The sequence below is a fragment of the Oryzias melastigma genome, linkage group LG21 (genome assembly GCF_002922805.2).
Source record: "Oryzias melastigma strain HK-1 linkage group LG21, ASM292280v2, whole genome shotgun sequence".
NCBI lineage: Eukaryota > Metazoa > Chordata > Actinopteri > Beloniformes > Adrianichthyidae > Oryzias > Oryzias melastigma.
The window spans coordinates 14,358,416-14,381,670 of NC_050532.1; the positions used below are offsets into that span (position 1 = coordinate 14,358,416).

At 41.8% G+C, this 23,255-nt stretch overlaps 1 protein-coding gene across 5 annotated transcripts in view; it reads left to right on the forward strand.

Moving 5' to 3' along the window:
• Positions 1-23,255, forward strand: part of LOC112137933 (ras-associated and pleckstrin homology domains-containing protein 1) — a 40,699-nt gene that overhangs the window by 10,839 nt on the left and 6,605 nt on the right. For 4 of the 5 annotated variants that reach the window (XM_024260444.2, XM_036209827.1, XM_036209826.1 and 1 more), the window contains 14 exons: positions 718-906; positions 1,003-1,164; positions 4,747-4,923; positions 6,950-7,024; positions 11,281-11,358; positions 13,145-13,219; positions 14,551-14,635; positions 16,554-16,675; positions 16,762-16,827; positions 16,922-17,065; positions 19,278-19,388; positions 19,475-19,573; positions 20,513-20,633; positions 20,922-21,049. In XM_024260444.2, coding sequence (XP_024116212.1) covers positions 718-906; positions 1,003-1,164; positions 4,747-4,923; positions 6,950-7,024; positions 11,281-11,358; positions 13,145-13,219; positions 14,551-14,635; positions 16,554-16,675; positions 16,762-16,827; positions 16,922-17,065; positions 19,278-19,388; positions 19,475-19,573; positions 20,513-20,633; positions 20,922-21,049 — 1,632 coding nt within the window. The remainder of the gene's footprint in view (positions 1-717; positions 907-1,002; positions 1,165-4,746; positions 4,924-6,949; positions 7,025-11,280; positions 11,359-13,144; positions 13,220-14,550; positions 14,636-16,553; positions 16,676-16,761; positions 16,828-16,921; positions 17,066-19,277; positions 19,389-19,474; positions 19,574-20,512; positions 20,634-20,921; positions 21,050-23,255) is intronic. The other variant, XM_036209829.1, reaches the window with a different exon arrangement.

Consider the following 23,255-nt stretch of genomic DNA (forward strand, 5'->3'; position numbering starts at 1 on the left):
CAGACACGCGCACGCAGGTGCGAGCCAAGCTCAGGATCACGTCTGACAGGCGGGTGCAGCGGATCGCCGCGCGGGGCGGGCTACAGGTTTGGGGCTCGGAGCTTGAGGAGCTCTGATTCAATAGGAACAGTCAGCACGTCAAAGAACGTATTTTCGACATATGTGTATTCATTCTAAGAGAGACATCCACAGACGGAGCTGGTAGCTCCTCCTACACACGGCGACAGAAACACATTTTTTGACGAGCCGTGAGCAGCAAATTCGCCACACGGGGCACGAGAATTTATCAGACGAATCACGTTTGGTGCTTCATGGCTCCTCCTCCGCCCAGCTGATTGGAGGAATGAATAAATGAGAGAGGAGGCACTGGACAGCCCACCGATCTCCCGCCTCCAGAGTCATATACCTCACTGTGATTGGTTCGTTCAGCTCTGCACACAACAACTGCCATTCATATCAGCCTTGCGGGCCGCACTAACAGTAATCTTTCATATGAAGACGAGATTATCATCCCGGGGGCCGCATATGGCCTGCGGGCCGCGAGTTTGGGACACCTGCACTAGAATATATAGAAGTCTTTCCTGAAATATGTTTCTATATTTCAGGAACTCAAATGTGACACTTTCAACTGAGTTTGTCATCTAATAATGACATAAAAGCGGCTTCAGTAGTCCCTTCAGTAGAGCGAATACTGCCCCTCTGCTTTTGTCTCTGCAGGTCAAACAGAAGCCTCCAGCTGGGCACAGCAGCAGGCAGCAGCCAGTGGGGGGAGGTGGATGGGGCAGCAGGGGGGCAATCGGCAGCAGAGTGTCTCCAGCTGGCACTGCCAGAGAGGCCAGCAGACAGGGGAGGCCCCCGCTGGCGTCCAACTTCAGCCTGGACGATATCACGGCCCAACTGGAGAAGGTCCAGACTCCTCGCGCTCCCTCTGACCTCCAGAGAGACGTTCTGCAGGCTGGAGGAATGAAACATCCAGAGATAACATCCTGGTGTCTTCCTCAGGCCTCCCTCAGCATGGATGAAGCTGCCTGTGAGACCTCCTCCAACCCCCTTAGCTCCTCCTCCTCCTGCTCCTCATCCACCTCATCCACCTCATTGCGGGCTGGATCGTCCCAGCGGCAGCACCGACGCACTGGCTCAGTGGGCACGGTCAGCGAGGGCGAGGTTAGCAGGGAAATTTATCTGCTTTTTGAGCAAAGAAAACATGTTTAAAGCTTTATTATTCAGTGTTGAAGAATCAAGAAACACACAGCCAAATGAACCGTAAATGAGTCGTGACGTTTGTGAAACAATAACTATTTTCAAAACTATGCATTTCTTTTACGGGTCTTTTCGCTAAAAATATTGAAAGTTATTTAAGGTTTAAGTTGATTTATTCTGGAATAATATTCCTGCCTTTTATTATTCATAATTATGTTAAAAAGTTACGGTTTGAAAGTTTTTAAAATTGTCATTCAGCTAGCTTTTTGGACTATTTTGGCATTTTTCGGGCTGTTTTGCAGTTAAACTAATATTTCAGCGACATGCTAGCTGTTTTGGCTAACCTACGTTTTTTTTTTAGTTTTTCAGTCTAATTTGGCATTTAGCAAATATTTTAACTAGCTATCAGCTTCAGTGATTTCAGCTATCATTTCAGCATCTTCAGCAGCTAAATTCAGCTTCACGCTAGCATTATCACAGGTAATGCTATATATCTAGTTGATTTTTAAAGTTTTAAAATGTAGTTTTAGAGTGTTCAGTAAATGTTTATCCTGTTCGGCCCGTGACCTAAGGTGTGTTTTGGATTTTGGCTCCTTGTGTGATTTGACACCCCAGCTTTAGAGTCATGTTTCACATCAGTGAGAAGGGGAAAAAAGCAAAACTAGATTAAAGCTAAACGTGTATTTTTTGAAATGTTGCATAACATATATTTAATAAAACATATATGAAGTACTTCAAAACACATATATTACATCAACAATTTGCTCATTCAGGCTTATTTATAAAAACAAAACACTAATAACATCTTTGATCTCATGAATATTCTTATAGATAAAAAAGACTAAACATGTTGATATAAGGAAGCCCTTCCCAAAGCTGTTTGAAGCGTCATAACTGTGGCAGTGGTGGCACGGCCATCGACGCAGAACGGCTTCAGTGGCAGCACAATGCAACACCTGCTGGTGACGTCACCTGGGACTGGAATGTTACGGCCGGAGTGCATCGCATCGTCATTTAACTGGGATGTATTTCAGTACACACAAAAGTCAGTCCAAAAATATCTTTTTAACACTGAAAATAAGGAAAACCTACTGAAGAAGTTAGGAAATACCAAACTTCACACACAGAGAGACAGACTATTGAAAACAGAGTAATATTGAGCCGAATGCAGAGAATGTAATCTGATTTGATTTTTTTCACCTTTGTGTTCCCTGCTTCTTTTAGTGGATGAACTCATCACTTCCTCCTGTGCCGTTCATGTACCTGCACGCTCGCAGTGTCTGAGCGAGATGCTGACCATGTAGAAATAAACGTTAATCAAGGAAACAGGAAAAAAAAGTAACACTTCATAATAGGATTCCTTAACAAGCTTTATGAACACATTAACAAACATTATTGATGTGTTTATGAGGTGTTAGTAAAACACTTATTAGCACAACAAGCCAAGTAAGATTCATTAATATCTAGAGTGAGAGCAGTGTCAAATGCCATACTAATAAACTGCTAACTAACTTAACAAAAGTATTCACTAGTGGTGAGTAGATGAGGCCTGCTGATACTGTGTGACTCAATACTGACTCCTGCTGGGCAGAAAACACTATTGCAGGCAACCAAGTTAAGAAACTTCACTAATAAACAGATTAAATAAACACGTGTTTACTCAATGATATGTAACATAGTTGTTTCTTCTTCATTATCATGCTTGGATCTGTAACGCCTCAGCATTAACCCTAGAACACTTTCACTCTAAAAAGTCACATCATCCCTTTTTACCAGATATAATATACCCAATAAAAAGTATTTGTCATAAAAATAGATCAAAATATGACAACACGTGATAAACTGGAGTCGTTTTCTTTTATTTTCAACTGTGGTTTATGTAACAAAATAGAAAATAAAAACAGATCCTAAAAACACATTTTTTAAATTCATTTTTTAACTACTAAAAAACAGGAATTTGAGAAGAAAAAATAGCAAAAAATAAAATGATGATACTTGAGACTTGGGACCCATGACACTCAGAAAAATGCAACATATTGAAAATGATGTAACTACTTTTGCTCGGGTGAAAATCATCCGGCGATAGTGTTCTGGGGTTAAGGAAGTGCTTTTATTGTGTGACATTTAACCCACAAAACATATAATGTTTACTGTAATTTCAAATGAGAGTCAGAGAGGAAGGGGTGGGGGGCAAAAAGCCTAAAAACAACATTAAAACGATCCCTCAAACTTAATTAAAACACCACATTCAACACCTTTTAGGAATATTCAGTAGAATAAATGTCACTCGCAGGTGGGAAACCGGGCCGTGAGAGAATCGGTCAACAGCTGGAAGTTAGGCACCGTCCGGGGCAGGAAAAAATATTATATATATATATCTACTTTGTTAAACTAAACCACTGGACTGATTTAGCACCCAAGTGACAGGAAAGTAACCAAAAGAATACAGTCATTTTTCTAAATAAAAGATCTTTCAAGATAAAAGATGGTTCAGACTCATAATAAACTAACTTAAACCTCAAATTGATGCCAAACCGCTCCAAGCTAATTTTACCCACAATATCAAAATGAAAAACCCCAAACTGGGCAGAAAACCACCCAATCTGGCAACACTGCTGGTTGATGCTCTTCCTTAAAAACACAGTTTGGTGCCGCGGTGACACACCGACACAGTAGCTGTATCGGTCACGTGACTTTTCCTAGGGTGATGCGTGCACTGACACGGGGTTTCATTCTATGAGCTCAACATGTGAGCGGGCGCGTCACTGTTGCTGGACCCATCACTACTTATCTGTGTCAACATGGTACTGAGGGTTTTACAGCACCTCATCTAGTGTTACCAGTTTTTCTTCTGCTTGTGCACGGTGGACTTGATGAGGAAATAATACGTTTAAGTTTAAACCTCGCGAGCTCGCCTCGCTCGTGGATTCTGCTCCGGGCAGGAACCCCCGCAGAGGGACACTCGTCAAGCCCGGCTCACGGCAGAAGTCAGCGCTCAGCCACATATCTGCTCATTCTATCTACTCAGAGCTACCGGAAAGCTGTTTGCAGCGCCGGCTGTCTCTCTAATGACAGGCTGATAAATCTTCAAGCAGATAATGATATTGACAGATAATGATATTGATCATTTCAATCTTTCTGTTGTTGTTTTGTTTCATAGCTGAATTAATGTAAGGTAGTTTTGAATAAGCTTCAGCTTCTGCCTATCTCCATTTATGCTTCTGTTTAATAGAGACTTGCAGAGACTGCTTATAGTTATCAGCAGGTGTATACATTTATCACCAGTGTGTGAATGTGTGTGTGAATGTGTGAATGGGTCTGTGACTGTGAAGCACTTTGGGTCCTTGAAGGAGGGTAGAAAGAGCTATACAAGTATACACCATTTACCATTTACCTGTTGCTGTTTTTTTATATTTGTTAAATAGCCTACATTCAAAAACTAAAACTAAGTATTTCTGTGGTTTCAGTCTTTGGATGTTGGATCTGAATGGTTTGGCAGATTTATTTTCCAGCTCACATGGAGCTCCTTCTTCCTCCTCTTCTCAGGTTCGTTCCTTCATCCACTCCTCACGCTCCTCCATCACTTCTGCGTCCGGCGGCTCTGTTAACTCCGCCTCCTCCATGGACTCCTTGGACAGTGTCCTGCACGCCGAGTCGGGGCGCCAGCAGCCTTCAGCCCCCGTTTTAGTTGACGGTGGTGGTCAGCCTCGTTCAAACACAGAGGTAAAAGTTCACAGCTGCAGCAGAGCAGAAGAGGGCAAAGACTGTCAAGTTGTTCAGGAATAAAAACGTCCAGATTGTCTGCAGCTCGGAGGCTCCTGGTGAGTCTGCCTGATGAACAAATCTGCTGAGCACTTCTACCAGTAAAGAGCTTAACTCCCAATCAGGAGGGCGAAAACGGGGATTAGAAAACTGTAGAAAGTGGAAAAAACTAAGAGGGACTTTTCAACTGTATAACATCCATCGTCTTCCGCCCGTCCGGGACCGGGTCACGGGGCAGCAGTCTAAGCAAAGACCCCCCCACACCACTTCCTTCAGCTCCTCTGGGGCTCAGGACCAAAAACTGAATCGTGAGGAAAATCAGCATGGGTGTGTCACAGGTTGAATCCTCACATCCAGCATCCTCCAGCATGCAGAGCTAATACAGGAATGAATATAGATGTGCAAATACAGACCCTGAAGGTAAAAACAGCAGGAACACATTCATTGTTTGACCCCAGAAATAAATTCATTCATTTCATAATTGACATTTTTTACTTTCTTATGAGCTTGGGGTGAGGACTGGTTGTTCTCATCAGTTCACAGACTGGAATTCCAACTTCCTTTCAGTTACACTTTAAAGGAATTTTATCATACAAAAAAACAAACAACAAATTCACCTCCAGCAGAACGACGGGTTCTTGCATCTTGATGAGATTGTCTACTTTTCTGAAGACATTGCAAAGGTTTAAAAAGTGAAAAAAGGTTTGCGATTCAATGTTTTTGGGGTCCAATCAGGATCAGCTTGAAGGGAACAAAAAAAACATTGAAAATTTGAAAAAAAAAACACATTTGAAAGCAGTTTTAAACTCAAAAATACATACTGAAGACTTGAAAGAAATATCAAAAATATAAAAAGTAAATTTGACACAAAAAAGCCAAAAACTTACAAATTAAAAAAATTACGTTTACTTGTACTTCTGTTTCTCATTCTTTGCTTTCAAATCTCTGTTTTCTGTTTCAATTCAGATTTTTGAGTTTTTGCTGCTGAGCTGATCCTGATTTTACATGGGGGCGGGGCTTTGTATCCCCATAGAGACAGAGACGACTCCTCACTACACATTTTCTACTCTTTTCTCAGACACACATGAATATTTTCACACTTTCTGCCATTTTTTATTCTCTCTGTTCAAACTTTAATAGAAAACTAAGTCTAGAATTAGGATGAAAACGAGGATCTGATCACAATGAAGATTTATGTAACACCACCAAACGGCACGGAGGAGATAGATTGACAAGATCAACAGTAAAATCGTGAAAAAAATCCACCAAACAGCGAGACGGTGACGGATTCACCGCGATATTAGTGAGGGTAAACCGCACGGCAGTGATGCTGCTCTCCCTAAGTTTGATCGGAGTGAGGTGATGCAGGCGTGACATAAACAGACCACGTTCTGCAGCAGAAAGACGTCACATCAACATTATCCCTTTGGGAATCATGGGAAACGTCCTGATAGCCAATGAGCTCAAAGCCCCGCCCCCATGTACAATTAGGATCAGCTGAGCAGAGAAAACTCAGAAACCTGAACTGAAAGTGAAAACAGAGACTTGAAAGCAAAGAATGAGAAATGAAAACAAAGAAAGTTGAAAGAAAAAATAAACTTTTTTAAATTGGTAACAGTTTAGTTTGTTTTTAATTTTTTTAAGTTCCAAATTTACTTTTTTTTCAAATTTTCAATAATTCTTTCAAGTTTTCAATATGTATTTTTGAGTTTAAAACTGATTTCAAATGTTCTTTTTTTTTCCAGATTTTCAATGTTTTTTTGCTCACTTGAAGCAGGTCCTGATTCGACCCCATAAACGTCCACCGTTGCCACATAAAGCCTTTATGTGCTCAGATCAGCTGTTTCTAACCCTCGCTCTCCTTCTGACCTCTGGTCATGTGATCATTTCTCCACAGGTGTTAGTCTCTGCTCACACACTGCTGCCTGCTATCACCACACCTCACTGCTAACCACCTCACAGGATCTCTCTCTGTCTCTCTTTCAAGCACTCCTATCTGGACAAAGAAACATCTCTGATTCTGAGAAACATTGCAGGAAAACCCTCGCACCTGCTGACCAAGGTGACCCCCTCTCTGCATGTGCCCCCCTTGCATGCAAGAATCCAGTCTCTAAAGATTGTATGCATGACTCCGTCTATGTGTGGCAGTAGGGGAGAGCTCCTCTGTGTTTTCAGCAGCTGCACCCTAAACACGACTATTTGTCTGTTCATCCTGGAGACGGGGTTTACCTGAAGGAGCCTGCAGTTCATTGGAGGTTCTTCAATGATCCTCCAGCCTGTAGTTCCACTGTCTGCTCTCATGTTTCTTCTTCTGGAGTGAGATCAGAGTCTGTGATGTTCTCCAGGTCTGGTCTAAGTCTACTTATGTCTTTTGGCAGAAGTTCAGCTTCTGTTACTGTAGGAACCTGAAAGAAGCTGTTTTCACAGAAGCTGCTGCAGGCTCTTCCTCTTTTCTCACTTTTTCTAACATAACAAGTCATTTGGAGAGCCACACTCATGTGTCTGCTCTAGGGCTGGATACCCGTCATAACTCCAGAAACGATTCCATTCAATTCACAAGAGCATGGATCGATTTGATTCTGACTTTTTTTCTTCTTCAATTCATTTTAGAGTTTACACATTTATACACATTTGTTTAGAAATACATTAATAATCTACAATATGTTTTGAATATATTTATATTAATCTGATCCAGTTCACATCCTGTAAAATGAATTATGAAATGTGTTGAATTGATTTATACTTCTATGAGTCGATTATTGATCTATTAATCTTTAATCGATTGAAATCGATTAATCAATTTTTTTCAACCCAGTCCTGGTCTGCTCATCCATTCTGGATGCAGAATGCAGAGATAGAACCAAAAAACAGGCGAATCTCTGAACGTTTCACCAAACCGGTTAAAACAAAGAGAGATAGATGTTTGTCCAATGTCAGCATTTCTGACACATTCCCTGGTTCTGATGAAAATCCTGGTTCTGATGAAGATTCTGATTGACCCTCCTGTTGTAGTTCTGTTGACATTTGAGATTGTGAAGAGGACGCCTGCTCTGTTGCAGTGTGAAGAAGAGCTCAGTCATGTTGTTTAGTTCCAGTGAGGTTTGACGTTTGTCAGAGTTTTAGGATCTGAGAGTCCAACAAGATGGCAGATGCTGATTTGAGAGGAACCCCCCTGGTTCTGCTCTGTGTTACTGTTTTAGAAGAACATGTTAGAGGCACCCTGAGTCCGGGGGGGGCCCTGCTCACTAGTTCTAAGCAGGAGCACCAGACGGGTCTGTGAGGAGCGTCTGGAGCCCTGCCAGCAGCACTAATGGAGATTAGAAGGTGAGCCTGGGGCTGACAAACACGGATCAGTACGGATAACTGGACCAGCTGCTAATTGTTTCTGTTCAATGATCAGGATGTTGATGGTCTCTGAAAACTCAGGGGTGCGCCAAAGAGCAGGACTGTCTTATGCCTCGTTTCCACCGAGCAGTCCAGACCGGACTGGACCGGGCCAGACTGGACTTTTGAGCGTTTCCATTCCACAATGGACCCATTAAGCAGGACCGACTGGTACCATTTCTGGACCCCCGTTGGTCTTAGATCCATAGAAAAATGGAGTGGACCAGTGAGGACGGAGCTTCTGTCGACACACGATGTAACCCATTGATTGGTGGAAAGGTTTTATGACAACAGGCAGAGCCCGACCAGCGCTATACAGAGCTTTTGTGTCCTGCTCCAGTTCTAGTGATTGGATGAGATGTTTAGTCAGTGAGAGGGATCTCCAGAACGTGTGAGAGTGTTTCTGTTCCTGGAGAAATCACAGGGACACACCACAGCTGACGACTTTCTAGACTGACGTACTTTTTATTTGTATTTATTCCGATTAAATGGGAGAGCTCGAGGGGTTGTTGAGCCTTGAAACTCCAGACATGCTATAAACTCTGAGGCTGGACAAATTCCTACAACAAGGATTAGTTTGTGGGTGTCATTGTCTGCTGGGTGTGCAGCTCTGTGTGTCAGTGTTGTACACCAGCATTCACACACATGCACACGTACTGCTGACCCAGTTGTGGTACTGGTCTTATTCATTTCAATTCAAATTAGTAGCTGAGTTCTGAGAACAGAACTTTATTTTTACTCAGACTAAATCCAGGACCGTCATGTGAGCACATATTTGTAAAGGTAAGGACACAGAGAAAAGATGTGCTGTCTTTGACGCTCTTGGATGTGTTGTCTCCCCACAACAGTGACTGTAGAAATGTGTGTGTTAAAATTCAAACACATCTATAAACCTGCTTCACATTTGATAGATCACACTGTGAATGCTACATTTATCAATTTATTTGTATTTTTCCCAGTTTTCTGCTAAAAATACCCAAATTGCAAATTCATCAAATGCAAATGTGCAAAATCTCAGACTTTGTTGCCCATTAGAGAAGTCAGCAAAGAAAGTGCATGTTTTGGTTTTTTCCAAGGTTGAACAAGATGTTAAACACACAAACCTTTTGGAAATTGAGCCATTGGGTTTGAATAAAATGATCTGAGTGAATCAAGAGAGTTGTGGTGGGCAGCACTGAGTACGTTTAGTTATATCGGGTCAAATGTAAATTTCAAAAATAGGCATTGTAAACAAAAAAAAAGATTTGTTTTAAACTCAAATGTTCACATTGTGAACATATTCTTAGAATTATTAAAAAACTGAAAAAGAAAACTGTAAATTTGAAACTTGGAAAAAAAAAATGTAAACCTAAAGCTGTTACGTAATAAGAATATGTTTATCTGTGTCAGCTGCTGTTTTGTATTTCCAGTCCTCAGTTTGCAATTTGATTCAAACTTTTCAAGTTTTCGCTGCAGATCCCGTTTTTACTTAGGAGCGGAACTTTGAGCTAATTGGTTATTGGACTGCAGAGGACAGAGCAACCGCTAGCAAAAAGGTCCAAAGTGTGTCTGTATTTTTCCAGAGTAGATGCAGTCAGCTCGCACTGTCTCAGATGTAACAAAAATGTGGCGGTAACAGCAGTAACCTGTCCAAACACCGCACTAAAATACACCAGATTCTAGTGAAGAGGTGCGCAGCCTTTGACCCTGACACGTCCAGCGCCGCTATTCTTTAAAAAGCTCTGTATGCATGTGGAGCACATGACTAAAGTGTGTTTATTAAAGGTAAGTGATGGAAATTTAAATTAAAAGGGGAGCAAATGAATATGGCCACCAGCCCTGTAAAAACAATGATCATATAATAATAACAGGCTGAATGTTCATTTTAATTAAAATACCCTATGTCAGATCTTTATAACGTTTCTATACACAACTATAGACTCATAGCCCTTTTAAAATACAACATTGTGCATTTTTATCTTCACTGGTATTATTCTTTGAAGTGAAGAGGATATTTGATGTTCTCTGCATTTGGATTCTCAATTGGAGCTTTATTTATTGAAGTTGGTACCTTAAAGTGTATGTTATTGCAAAGATACGTTAGTATTTATTGATAATTCTATTTTAGTGTTGTAAAGGATGTTAAATGAATATATTGTGTTTTAAATAGTTTTAAAATAAAAGGTTTTCATGTACATTTGTATCAGAAAAGTATAGATAAGAATACTGGATGGATAAGTGGAGTAGTATTGCTAAAATCCTACTGGTACCCATCCCTGCTGGTGAATGTGAGACATGGTCCTGTTTCTGAACAAAGTGAATTCAGATGACGGTAGATACGCCGAGTGCTGCTTCTCTCCATCCTTCCTTCATCCCCACTTCAGCGGGATCTGTGCAGATTTGAGCAGAGAGGCTGCAGCAGCAGAAACACGCAGATGTCCAGCTGAAGCCTCGCCTCAGAGTAATCCTCCTTCAGAGGAACAACAGTGGCATTAATCCATCCCTATTTTCCTGCAGTCGCACTCACACTGGGATGATGAGAAAAATGATGAGGGAGAATGGAAAGAGATGGGCGGTTAGGTCTGCTGGGCAGACACTGGCAATGCTTTTCCTAGGTTTGGACTCCGTATGGCTTTTCTGGGACTAACTTTTTGATTTTTGCCAGTATCTTCAAGAAACTTAGCAGCAGAAAAACCCAGCAGGAGCAAAGCTGGAGCGAGAGGCAGGAAAGGCAGAATCAAAGCAGAGCAAGCCATGCACTTGTAGTTTTTCCTTTGATGTGAGGCAAATATACCAGTGCTGCTGTTTTACTAGAGTCAGCTCATCACAAAAATGGGGTCCTGTTGGAGGAGTCAGGTGGGCAGATAAGTCTGATCAATTTGTGAGTCTGCTCTGAATAGTATGTCATGTGTTCCTGTCTGTGTTTGTGTGTCTGTGTGTTTTGTTTGTACGCAGGAAGAGCAGGCTGCAAAACTGAAAGCAGAGAACATCCGAGTGGCCTTAGAGAAGATCAAGGAGGCCCAAGTGAAGAAGGTAGGTCTCCAACGAACACACATGCACACGCGTACGTGTTCAAGTACTGTGTGTATATGCTATTTACTACATCCATGTGTGGAGAATTCAGGTTTTTAGGTCAGTTCAGAGTTAGTCCACATTTAAAGCTGCATTCAACAATAACAGCTGGGATCACACACACACACACACACACACAGTACTCAACATAATGACCACTGCAAGTTAAGTCTCAATCCCAGAGACAGGATTAACATCCTAGATTTAACACACACACACACACACACATACGTCTAGGTCTATCTGCATAAAGTGTGATTCTGAAACTGACCTCAGTGGTTTTTGACCGCAATGACTCAAACCTGAACAACCACAGACTGTACGAGGATTCCCTGCTGCCTGAAGTTTCTGGTAGAACCTTTGGGTCACTGACACAAGACTACCACCAGTCAAGCCATAAAGCTCTTGTGTCTTGTCCCTGTCATGAAAGTATTAATTAATTTTGTATTTCACTTTATAGAGATTAGATGCTCATTTTACTGCAGTGTCACCACAATCGGATCAACAATCGGTACAACCCATCTATCTCAATCGGAAAGAAATTTGGATCCGAAGTCTGATCAGGTCAGAATGAGTCTGATCAGATCCGAATGAGTCTGATCAGATCCAAATGAGTCTGATCAGATCCAAATGAGTCTGATCAGATCCAAATGAGTCTGATCAGATCCAAATGAGTCTGATCGGGTCCGGATGAGTCTGATCAGATCCAAATGAGTCTGATCAGATCCAAATGAGTCTGATCAGGTCCGAATGAGTCTGATCAGATCCGAATGAGTCTGATCGCGTCAGAATGAGTCTGATCAGGTCCGAATGAGTCTGATCAGATCCGAATGAGTCTGATCAGATCCGAATGAGTCTGATCAGGTCCGAATGAGTCTGATCGGGTCAGAATGAGTCTGATCAGGTCAGAATGAGTCTGATCAGGTCAGAATGAGTCTGATCAGGTCCGAGTATTCCGGATTGTGTGTTTACATGATGCGTTTTTCTTCTGATGAGGTGTTTTTTTCGATTACTTGTGTCCATGTAAACGTAGCTAATGTCTCTCTGATCAGAAAATCAACTTTTGGTTGCCTGAAGTTTAAGCACATTAAAATGATAGAATTTGGTGGGAATGGAAAGTTACCCGCCTTGCCGTCTGTGGTTGTGAGGGGCTGGAGAAACTGAAGCGGTTACTGAATGTTTTTGGAAAAGAGTTTTTCTGGGAAGTACACATGATCTATGTGCATGGAAGCAGTTCACTGTAGAACAACATCAGGACAGAAACGTAAAGCTGCTTAAACGGAGATCAGATCAAAACCAGTAAGAATCCAGCAGGGTTTCATGTTAATTCAGAACGTGGCTCAGAAGGATCCGCTCTACTGCTGGGTTTGAGTCAGAGCCACAAGCCCTCGCTGGCGGAGAAAAAACCAAGAGTTGTTGAGCATTTTGTGTGAAAACAGCCAGTTGATCCTTCGGTTACAATTTAGATTACATCTTTTGGAAATGATTCCCAGTTTTTCCATTGATTTTTGTCAAGCTATGTTGCTGTTTACTATTTTTCAGTCCAGTCATTCTGGGATCAAAATAGAACTTTAGGGTTGTTTTTCATGAGGAATGAATTAAAATGCACTTACAAGCACTTTAGCAAATCAATACACTTTGATTATGCATGGTATGGGCCTTTAAGGGTATGATTCCACCTCAAGCTTGAGATAAATCAAATCATGTCGATGGAAGTGCTCATCCTCCTCTCTCCTCTTCCTCACAGCTTGTGATTCGTGTTCATCTGTCAGATGAGAGCTCTAAGACCATGATGGTGGATGAGCGCCAGACAGTCAGACAGGTAGTTATATGCAAGTCTTCACATGAGGTCTCACACCTCCTCAACAGTCGTTCTCCTCACATCGGGGGCCTCAGCACCACTCATCAAGGCTGATTTTCATTTTTACGTGCTCAAGCACTTAAGGAAGATTCTTAGATTGCTGTCAACATGTCTGTTAAAGTCCCACTCCAATCCTCTTTTAAAAAAGCATTCTCAGTGGTCTTTTCATTATGATTATGACATTTTTAGGCAAAATTTAAAAAAAAAATTAAACCTGTGTCTTTTGTAAGTCATGATATCTGCAGAGCAGCAGTTCATTAGAAATCCACATTTGAGGTGTGAGTAACACTGTTGGTGTTTCTTTATCCACGTTTCTTTATAGGCGTTTTTTTTTCTGCGTGTCTTTATCCACGGTTTTTTATTCGCAGTTTAATGTATTCACAGATTTTTTTTAATACTCGTGACTCCTCCAGTTCATCACAAAAACTCAAGACTCTTGAATGAAACTTCTGCTTCCAAAGGAGGTGCTGCATATTCTGGAGATGAAGGGCACAGCAGCACGTCAGCTATCCCTCAGCTGACCCAGAAGCATCCAAAAAAAAAATCCTGATATGCTGAGAAACACGAGCACCGAGGATAATCATCACCCGGAGCAGGTGTTTAATATTTGATAAAACCAGCAAGCTCTGGTAGAAGAGGCCCTCTCACACTTCTTTGATGAAGGAGTAAGCATGAGGTCCTGGTTTAAGGCTCAGAGACAGACCCTCATATAAAGTACTGCTGTTCTGAATTAAAAGAAGGAAAACAACACTTTATGTTGAGCAACACTCCAATGTCCTTCACTAGATGTTTTACAAAGCATGGTCAGAAGTGTTTTTGATGAGTATGGATCGGTAACGCGTGTTCTTCGACCGTGGAGGGGCGTCTCTATTTGCGGATTCAGAGTATTTGTGGATGTGTCCGGTCCCTAACCTCTGCAAACTAGGGAGGAGTACTGTAGTTTGAATGTACGAGCTACAAGTTTTTTTTTGTTCTACTCCTGACCTGAAAAAAAATATTCAGAAATGCAGTTTAATTCAGAAACAAATTATATAAATGTCCTCCATCATGAGAAAAATTCTACAAAGATATGTGAAATCACCAAAAACATGATTTCTATTGGAGTGGGTCTTTAAGTAGAAGAGGTGGGGAATGTGTGCTAGGGCTTGTTAGACCAGTTATCCTGGGGTTTGAGGAACCGCATGTTGACCACGTTTCCTTTTTTCTGCTATTTTTCTTTATAAATGGCCCAAACCTATAAATCAAAGCTGTCTGTATTTGATATTTACTGATACATGTGATCTTGTTCACAGGTTCTGGACAGTTTGCTGGACAAATCTCACTGTGGTTATAGTCCAGACTGGTCTTTGGTTGAAGCCATTACAGAGCTGCAGATGGGTGTGTACAAACACACACACACAAACCCTATTCAGTCTATTTATAAAACGCTGGTTAATGAATTAGATTTTCACACAAAGCAAAAAACAAAAGACAGTGCCTTAATAATTAAGATTAGTTTATAATAGTAATAATAATAGACTTTATTTATTTAGCTCCTTTCAAGATAAAAATCACAAAGTGCTTCACAGTAAAACACAGAATATTAAAACAGAATTATGAAAAAGCAATTTAAAAAAAAGCTGCTTTTTAAAAGAAAACATTCTAGAGATTTTTTGCTTAAACATGTAAAGATGGAGTTGCAGTAATGGAGATGAGAAGAATAATAAGCATGGATGACTATCTCCAGCTCAGAACGCAACACAGTTGGACTCAGTTTCTCAATGCTTATAAATGATGTAAACAAGAACGAACAAGTGACCCGACATGAGATTCAAGAGATAAAACTGGGTCTAGAGTTACCCCGAGGTTCCTTAAGGTGCATTCACACCGTATGCAATTCGCGCGACAGAGGCGGCCAGTTTCAATGTTCAGTCAATGGAACAGACACAACATGAGCCGATCTGAAATCCTGTGACGTGATTTGAGTGACGGGCGCGGCGCAAAGGTCCGGCAACCAAAAGGGCGGCGCAGCCAAACTGTAAATATCTGAAGTTTGACAGGTCACAGCGTCACATCTACCAATCAGGAAGTCAGCTTTGGGCATGTGACGTTTTCAGTGACTCGATCAGCGGGTAGAATTTTAATGCAAAGCAGGTGTTTTTGTCCTGAACTTCCATCTTTTTCATTTACCCACTGGAACCGCGTGGCAGAACTTATCCAGCTACTTTGAGGTGAAGGCGGGACACACTCTGGACAGATTGCTGGTTTTTGCTCCGGCGGTGGAGCTCACTCCCTCGATATGCCGGCAGAGAGAGAGCCGCTGCGGAGTGGAGACGCCACCTGCTCGGGCCTCATCAAGAGATTAAAAAAAAGGATAACGGTCTCCTGATTTTATTTTTTCCCCCCCACGGTTTAATGCGAGACAGAGAGCCTTCAAGCTCAGCCACAGAGACAGGAAACACCGTGGAAGCGGCTGTCAGACAGACACAGCCCCCTGTACCGGGAAATCTTTAATAATAATCAAATAAACCCAAACGTGGAGACATGATTACTGATGTTTTTGTAGAACTCTTCACAATTAATAAACGTGATTTCTCAACATCATCTGTGTCTTCCACTGACACCGTTCCTTATAGCATCATCCTAAAAACATTAGCTGGTAGCTCCTCCCACATGCAGCCGCGGCATCAAACTCAGGAACACATGTTTTGACAGGTGATGAGCAGTGAAGTCGTCGCATGAAGAAAGAGGGGCGGGGCATGCAAATTTGTTGCGCAAATCGCACTGGGTGTGAATGCACCTTAACAGAGGGCTTAACAAAGGAGGCTAGTGGACCGAGCCACTGGACTGTCTGGGGGAGGCATTTGTCAGGAGCACAGACGAGGACCTCAGTTTCATCCAAGTCTTGACCAAATCCAGACACCTACATAAAATCTGTATTTTAAAAACATCCTGAGGTTGCATTAATATTGCATTCTCTTTGAATTATTTTTTTTTAATAAAATAGTTCATTTACATTTGATATTAGCATAAGGGTTCTAAGAACGCAGACCAAATGGTTCATCTCAACAAATGTACCTTTATTTGTTTGGACACCCATGCTCTGAAGTGTCCCTAGAACACTTGGAGGATGCGTGGGAGTGACTCTGTCCCCAGCAACAGACTGTCCAGGTGTAACCTGCCTTCACCAACAGTAACTGGGACCGGCTCTGGTGACCTCATCACCCCGAAAAGGATGTGCCAGGCTGATAAAATGGATGGATGGGTGTGGATTTTGTGTTTTCTTCTGCCTAATGTGAATTAAATGTGTCTGCAGAGCGAATCTTTGAGGATCATGAAAACTTGGTGGAGAACCTGCTGAACTGGACCAGAGACAGCCAGAACCGCATCATGTTCACAGAGCGAATTGAGAAATACGCTCTGTTCAAAAACCCACAGGTAAAATGAACGTGCACATTTGCAAACCCAGTTTTAAAATGCGTCTCAGCTGCTTCTCTTAGTCACTTGCAACTGGTCTGCTGCAGAATTATTTGCTTGGGAGAAAGGAGACTTGTGAGATGCCTGAGAGGAATAAAGAGGCTTTGTTAGAGGTCAGTTTGTTTCATCTTTTTGTTACTCAAATTCAAACTGGATTCAAATCTGTTGAATCGCAATCATACATGTGTGCATCTGTTTGTGTGTCAGGAGTGTTTCGGGGGAACCTCTGTGTCTGTCCCTGAGATGGAAGGGGTCTTATGGCTAAAAGAAGATGGCAAGAAGTCATGGAAAAAACGCTACTTCTTACTCAGAGCATCTGGCATCTATTATGTCCCGAAAGGCAAGGCCAAGGTGAGGAGTGCAGCAGGCAGAAGAGGTTTGAAAGCTCTGTGTGTGCTTGAATGTGTGTGTGTTCATGCATGTACGTGATTGCAAGAAAGGAGTCTGTGTGTTGATGTGGGGGAATTGTGTATAAAGGAGATTAGCATGTATACGCAGCAAGTAATGTGGTTTGGAATAGGGGTGCAATAGATCATGGAAGATCTGTGATTGTACGGATCACCAGCCACGGTTGGGCACACAAGTGCACTAAGAATGCACCCCCATGTGCATTATTTAACTCAATTCTCCATTCACATAATACGCTATTTGCGCATCAAATTATTGTCCATCGTCTTTATTTTAACATGTGTTCGGGTTGCTGCTTGATGCTTGCCCAAAAGTGTCCAAAACCTCTCGCTCCTGCTGTGTGTGGAAGGAGCTCGCGTGACAAGCTTTTCTTGACCCCATCACGGAGGATATGATGAGGAGAGATCAGGTTTATGTATTTTGAAGAGCTGTACAAAAGCATCTTTACTCAGAGAGCTTACATGCAGAGTATATGGAGTGGATGGATGCTTCGGAAACCACAATCAACAACTAGTAGCTCAATGTTCTAACATCCACAAACGGCAAATGCTATCAGAACTTGAGATTGATGAGATCCAACACAAATACAACAACACACGGGAGAGACACAACACCAGGTCAGAGAGGAAGTTATATTAACTCCAGACCAGAACTTGGGACACAGCCCCAATAACTACTGGTACTCTGTTTCAAGTGACCTTAAAGACAAGATCATGTCTTGAATAAACACCAGGCAACCCCGACACCAACTACAACGGTTAAATGAAGTCTCTGAAACCTGAAAGTCTCCTGGAAACTGTGACTGAAGCATTGGTGGCATCAACAAGACTCTAAGAGTTTTCATAGGAAACTCAATGAAGTTGTGGAATACTCCCCTTGAAACCACTGGCAAGCCAATTGCACAAGTGTGAGAGAGTGAGTAATGAAGGATTTCTGGCTTTTCTCTCATTGTCTTCTTTACTCTGTTTCTTTTTATTCAAAATCCAGCAAACACCACCTAAAAATGCACAACATGCAAGGTGCCAGGGATTCCCAATCTGCGGCCCGCCACTACATTTGGCCCAGCCCTCTGAACACTGACAGACCCATGATTTTTTTTTGTTTTTGCTCTTCAGTCTGACGTGGGGGGGTTGTGTATTGTGTATCTCAGATAGAGTTATTATTAGTTGGTTAGGTGTGGTTACTGAAGACACCTCTTCTGTTATCCTACAAACTGACTCCGGCCCCACTTTAGAGAACACAGTAGTTTGTGGCCCTCACAAGAAAAAGTTAGGGACCCCTGCTCCACTCGCACACACAAAAACAGGGGTTGGGAGTGGGGGGGTTCCAAATTAAATCTTCCAGATTCCAAAGAAAAATGGCTGATGTTATTCGCATGTGTTATGGTGCGAGCAGCACAAGAACTGATGCAAATTCACGTTGGCCAAGATGCACATTGCTGCTCTGCCTGCACCTATTTTAAGTGCGTCCAAAGTTGCTTTGTGTTGTTGGCTGCATGTATTTAAAGTTAAGCCAATAGTAAAGTCCCATGAGTTGTCATGCTGCTAGCTGTGTGAAATGTGTCCCCGTATTTGATCCACCCCTGGGGGAGCGCTGAGCTGCAGACTCAGAAACCTTTTGGTGTATGAACCCCAACAATAACTCCCATCCTAACCGTAACCCGTCCTTCTGGATCTGTGCGGCCAAGAAAAAGTTCAGCACTGGCCGCATGTATTTAGACATTTACGCGTTTAAATAAAAAATGTCCATAATAATGTGAACCCTTCATCTTGTTTTTTCCTGTTGTTTTTTTATCTGAACCGTGACTCTAAAACCGTGACATGATCCGACCGTGAGTTTTGTGATCTGTTGCACCCATAGTTCAGAAAGGAATGTGTGTGCACGTGCAGGAAGGGATTTTGGTTGTAGAGAAATTTATACCAACCTTCCTACATACAGTCACTGTATGTAGGAAGTGATCTTTGTGTAGGAAATGACTGCATGTGGGGAGAAAGATACTGTGTACAGGAAATGGGTTTGTGTGGGAAATGAATCTGTGTGCATGAAGGGAATTTGTATATTTGTGTTTTTAGAAAGTGAATTCCTTGATGTCTGCAGGAAAAATGTCTTTGTTTTTGTGTTTCTGTGTAATGATTCACTGTGTCTGTCTGTGCAGACGTCCAGAGACCTGGCTTGTTTTCTACAGCTGGATCATGTGAATGTGTACCTAGGACAGGAATATAAAAGCAAATACAAGGCTCCTACGGATTACTGCATGGTTCTGAAGGTAACATCTGAAAGCTGGCTTTAAACTCTACTGCCACCTTGAGGGGACCAGTAGTTAGATCATTCATGTTGTGTATGTGTGCTTAGCACCCTCAGATCCAGAAGAAGTCTCAATATATAAAGTACCTGTGCTGTGATGACATCCGAACCTTGCAGCAGTGGATCAACAGTATTCGCATCGCAAAGGTAAAAACTTTAAATTTTTAACAGGAATAAATCTTATCATGAAATGGAATTCACCTTTTTATTATTCTCACTGTTTATGTGGACCCCCCCATCCCCATACAAATGTCCTGACCAGATTTTGAAGCAACTTGTAATAAAACATTTCTGAATACAACATTTATCCTTTAGACCATGAATATTTTTCCTTTTGCTCGTAATTTTTTCTAGGACATACTTCTGGGACATAATTCATTTTAATAATGAATTCATGTCATAATTTGTGGTTGTTGATCCAATTCACAGTTGATTTTGGTTCATTTTAAATGATCGGTTTGGATCTGATTCACTGACCCAAATCGGATCCAGAACATTTTGATCCCAAACTTCCACCACTGTGACTCATTTTTATAGTGTTTCTTCAAGATAATCAAGTGTAAATTAAATGTGTGTACAAACAAACAAGTAAAGAAGAAAGAATGTCAAATCCATTCAGATTTTAGTTTGATCAGGTTCAGTCCACTGTTGTTTTTCCACATGAGAATAATCATTATTAGAACATTCTGTATGGTCACATGACTTTGATCAATTCAAAGACTGCAGTGATGGTTGACCAGTTTCTGCTGCATCACGTGTGTTGTCTTCTGGGATGGATCTTGGTCGTTTTTAAGTTATAGTAAAATAAACCTACTGTGTCTTAATCCAAATGATTTGATTCACAATTTACCTCTGACAGATGGATCTGGTTGGATTATAGGAATAAAAATGGATTCATTAATTGTTCCACTTCTATGACACAGACTGTACACACAGAACTCCACTCCTTAATGTCTGAATGCAAGAAAAAACGTTTTTTTTACCATAATACATAAACGTAACCATTAATCCTGGTTTCATAAGAATGTGAATTTGCTGCCCTACTGGTGTGCACATCAGCACTGTGTCTTTGTGTCTTACTATCAGTATGGGAAGCAGCTGTACATCAACTTCCAGGAAGCATCGAGGAAATCCGAGGCAGCCTATGATTGGACCTCTCTCTCCTCTTCCTCCATCAAATCAGGATCCAGTTCTTCCAGTCTTCCTGGTAGGTTCTTCTGTGAGGACTCCCTGCAGAGCAGAAAGAGCTCAACATGCTCCTAATGACCACGCATGTGCTGGAGATGAGACTTCAAGACTCATTTAACAGTATCTCCATCAACTTGACAAGTTCACCTGTATCGTTTGTATGCCGCTGGCACTGGTTTCAAACCTCCAGCAGATCCACATTTGGCTTTCTAGCTTGTATTTTCAGAGCAAGTTGAGCTCTTTCGTTGCTCAGATTGCATGTCCACACCACCAACTCTTTATTCCCTCAACATTCATTTGTGAGCAGATTCTCAGTCCAACTCCAGCCAATCAGACAGCGGCGTGTCGGAGATGATATCCTCTGGACATGGCCGCACCCAGAGCGTGGTCAGCTCCGTCTTCTCTGATGCCTGGAGGAGAGGAACACAAGGAGAGGTGTGACCACATACTTGCATGTTCACGCACAGACATACAGACTGAAGATAGACTCAGGGTCCCATGACTCCCCTCTGCTCTGCTGCCAGCACTCAACAGGATAAGATGGATGGGAGTTCCTCTGTTTGCAGGAAGGAGTCCAGGTCAGACAGGAAGTGATGTACCTGGCATGCTGATGACTCAGTAGTAACTTAAAAAACTGAGTTTTCAGGTCTGAACTAAATCTTTTCATGACTGGTTCCAAAACCCTCTTCAGCTGTGCACATAGCACTTATTCTTCATACCACCAAATTGAAATCAAATGGTCAAGGGTTCCATCCTTTGTCACTCATGACCAGCTCAGTGGCCTTGTGGTAGAGTGTCCACCCTGAGACTGGAAGTCTTAGCAAAAAACTAGCGTGCATCGTTGTTCACTAGATTAGCGAATATAGACCACAATGCATTGCGGTTGAACAATTTTGAAAAAAAAAAACATGTTTAAATCATTCACATTTTCACCATCAGAACACAGTGGAGTCATACATAAACGTCGTTAAATGTTTGTATTAATTTGATTTCGACTATGTGAAATCTGTGACGTCATATCCAGCGTTTAGAAACATGAAAGAAAAGTAGTGCGGATAGTGTCTGAATTGCCTTTAAAGTCCAGGGCACTATATAGTCCCGCATTGTTTAGTTTTTTGGTAGTTAGGGGTTAGGGAGGGATTTTGGACACAACCATTGAATTTAAAGGCCTGTTCACACCTGGTAATCCTTATTGATTTGTGCCAAAACACAACTGTTGTCTAGTCTTGTGTTTCTCGACCCTGCTTCTCGGGGAAAGCAGTCTTGCATGTTTTCCATGATACCCTGCTTAAACACACCTGATTCAGCTCATCATCAAGCTCTGTAGAAGCCTGAGAACGGCAGTCATCAAAGGCAGGAGTATTGGAGCAGGGTAGGTCTGAAAAAACAGCGTTCTCCAAGGACTGGGGTTAAGAAAACGTTGAACTTGACCAACATCTCTGTTCAGTTCTCACATTATCCTTAAGCATTTGAGCTAAACATTGAACACCCCCCCAATAACTGAAGGAAGAGGAGCTAGTAGACATCCCACTAACACGTCTGGTTCTGTTCTGATCCAGGTTTGAACTGGAGTTTTGCCTGTTGGTTTTAAATTTGGCTTTCACCTGACTTAACCTCTTAAGTTCTGGCGTCTACATATTTGGAAATCAGATTTTGGGTTGTATTTCTACAGCAGTTCATTGTGCTTAACTGGAGCCCTGTGACCACATGTTTAGATGTTAGCTCAAATATTAGCTCACGTCCAAAGAGGATAATTACATCAAGTTCTTAATGATGATTTTTCTAAGTAACGTTTGCTGGGAGTTCCTGGGATAGTGGTGTTGTTTTCATGGCTTTTCCTGAGGGGACTTTTGCCTGTAAAAGGCTGCAGCTGAGCTGTTTAAATGTCTAACTTCATGCAGTGGTAGGATCTTCCCATCGACAATGATCATTAGGATGCTTTAAGTCATTTGTGGTCAGATACCTAAATCTGCAGCTATCACGGAGAATGATATCTGAGCAAATCCTTTGAATGGTTCAAAAATTGAAAGTTTCAAGTTTGAACCACTGAAGTTCATTGTTAAAACAGTTTTACAACGAAGGTGAAATAAATGTTTAGGTCAAAAACAACTAAGATGCAAAGTGAATAAGGACTTTATTTATATTTCCAGGGCTGGACCTCACAGTGAGACAGCCCTGGACCTTTCTTTATGGAGTTCGCATGTTCTCCCTGTGTGTTTTCTCCAGGCTCTCCAGCTTTCTCCCACAGTCCCAAACAACATACTTCATAGGTTAATTAGTGTCTCTAACTTGACCCTCTGTATTACACATGAATGAGTGAGTTTGTGTGGTCCTGAAATCCTGAAAAGGAGACTGAGGGTTGATTATGATCCCAATCAGTCTTGATCTTTTGTTCCAAAAAATTCAATGGCGGTATACACTCACTGGGCACTTTCTTAGACACACCTTGCTCATACCGGATTGGACCCCTTTCACCTTCAGAACTGCCTAAATCCGTGGTGGCATAGAATCAACAAGGTTCTAGAAACATTCCTCAGAGTTTGATCCATATTGACATGACAGCATCACAGCTGCTGCAGATTTGTTAACTGAACATCCATGATGATAATCTCCTGATCCACCACATCACAAAGGTTCTATT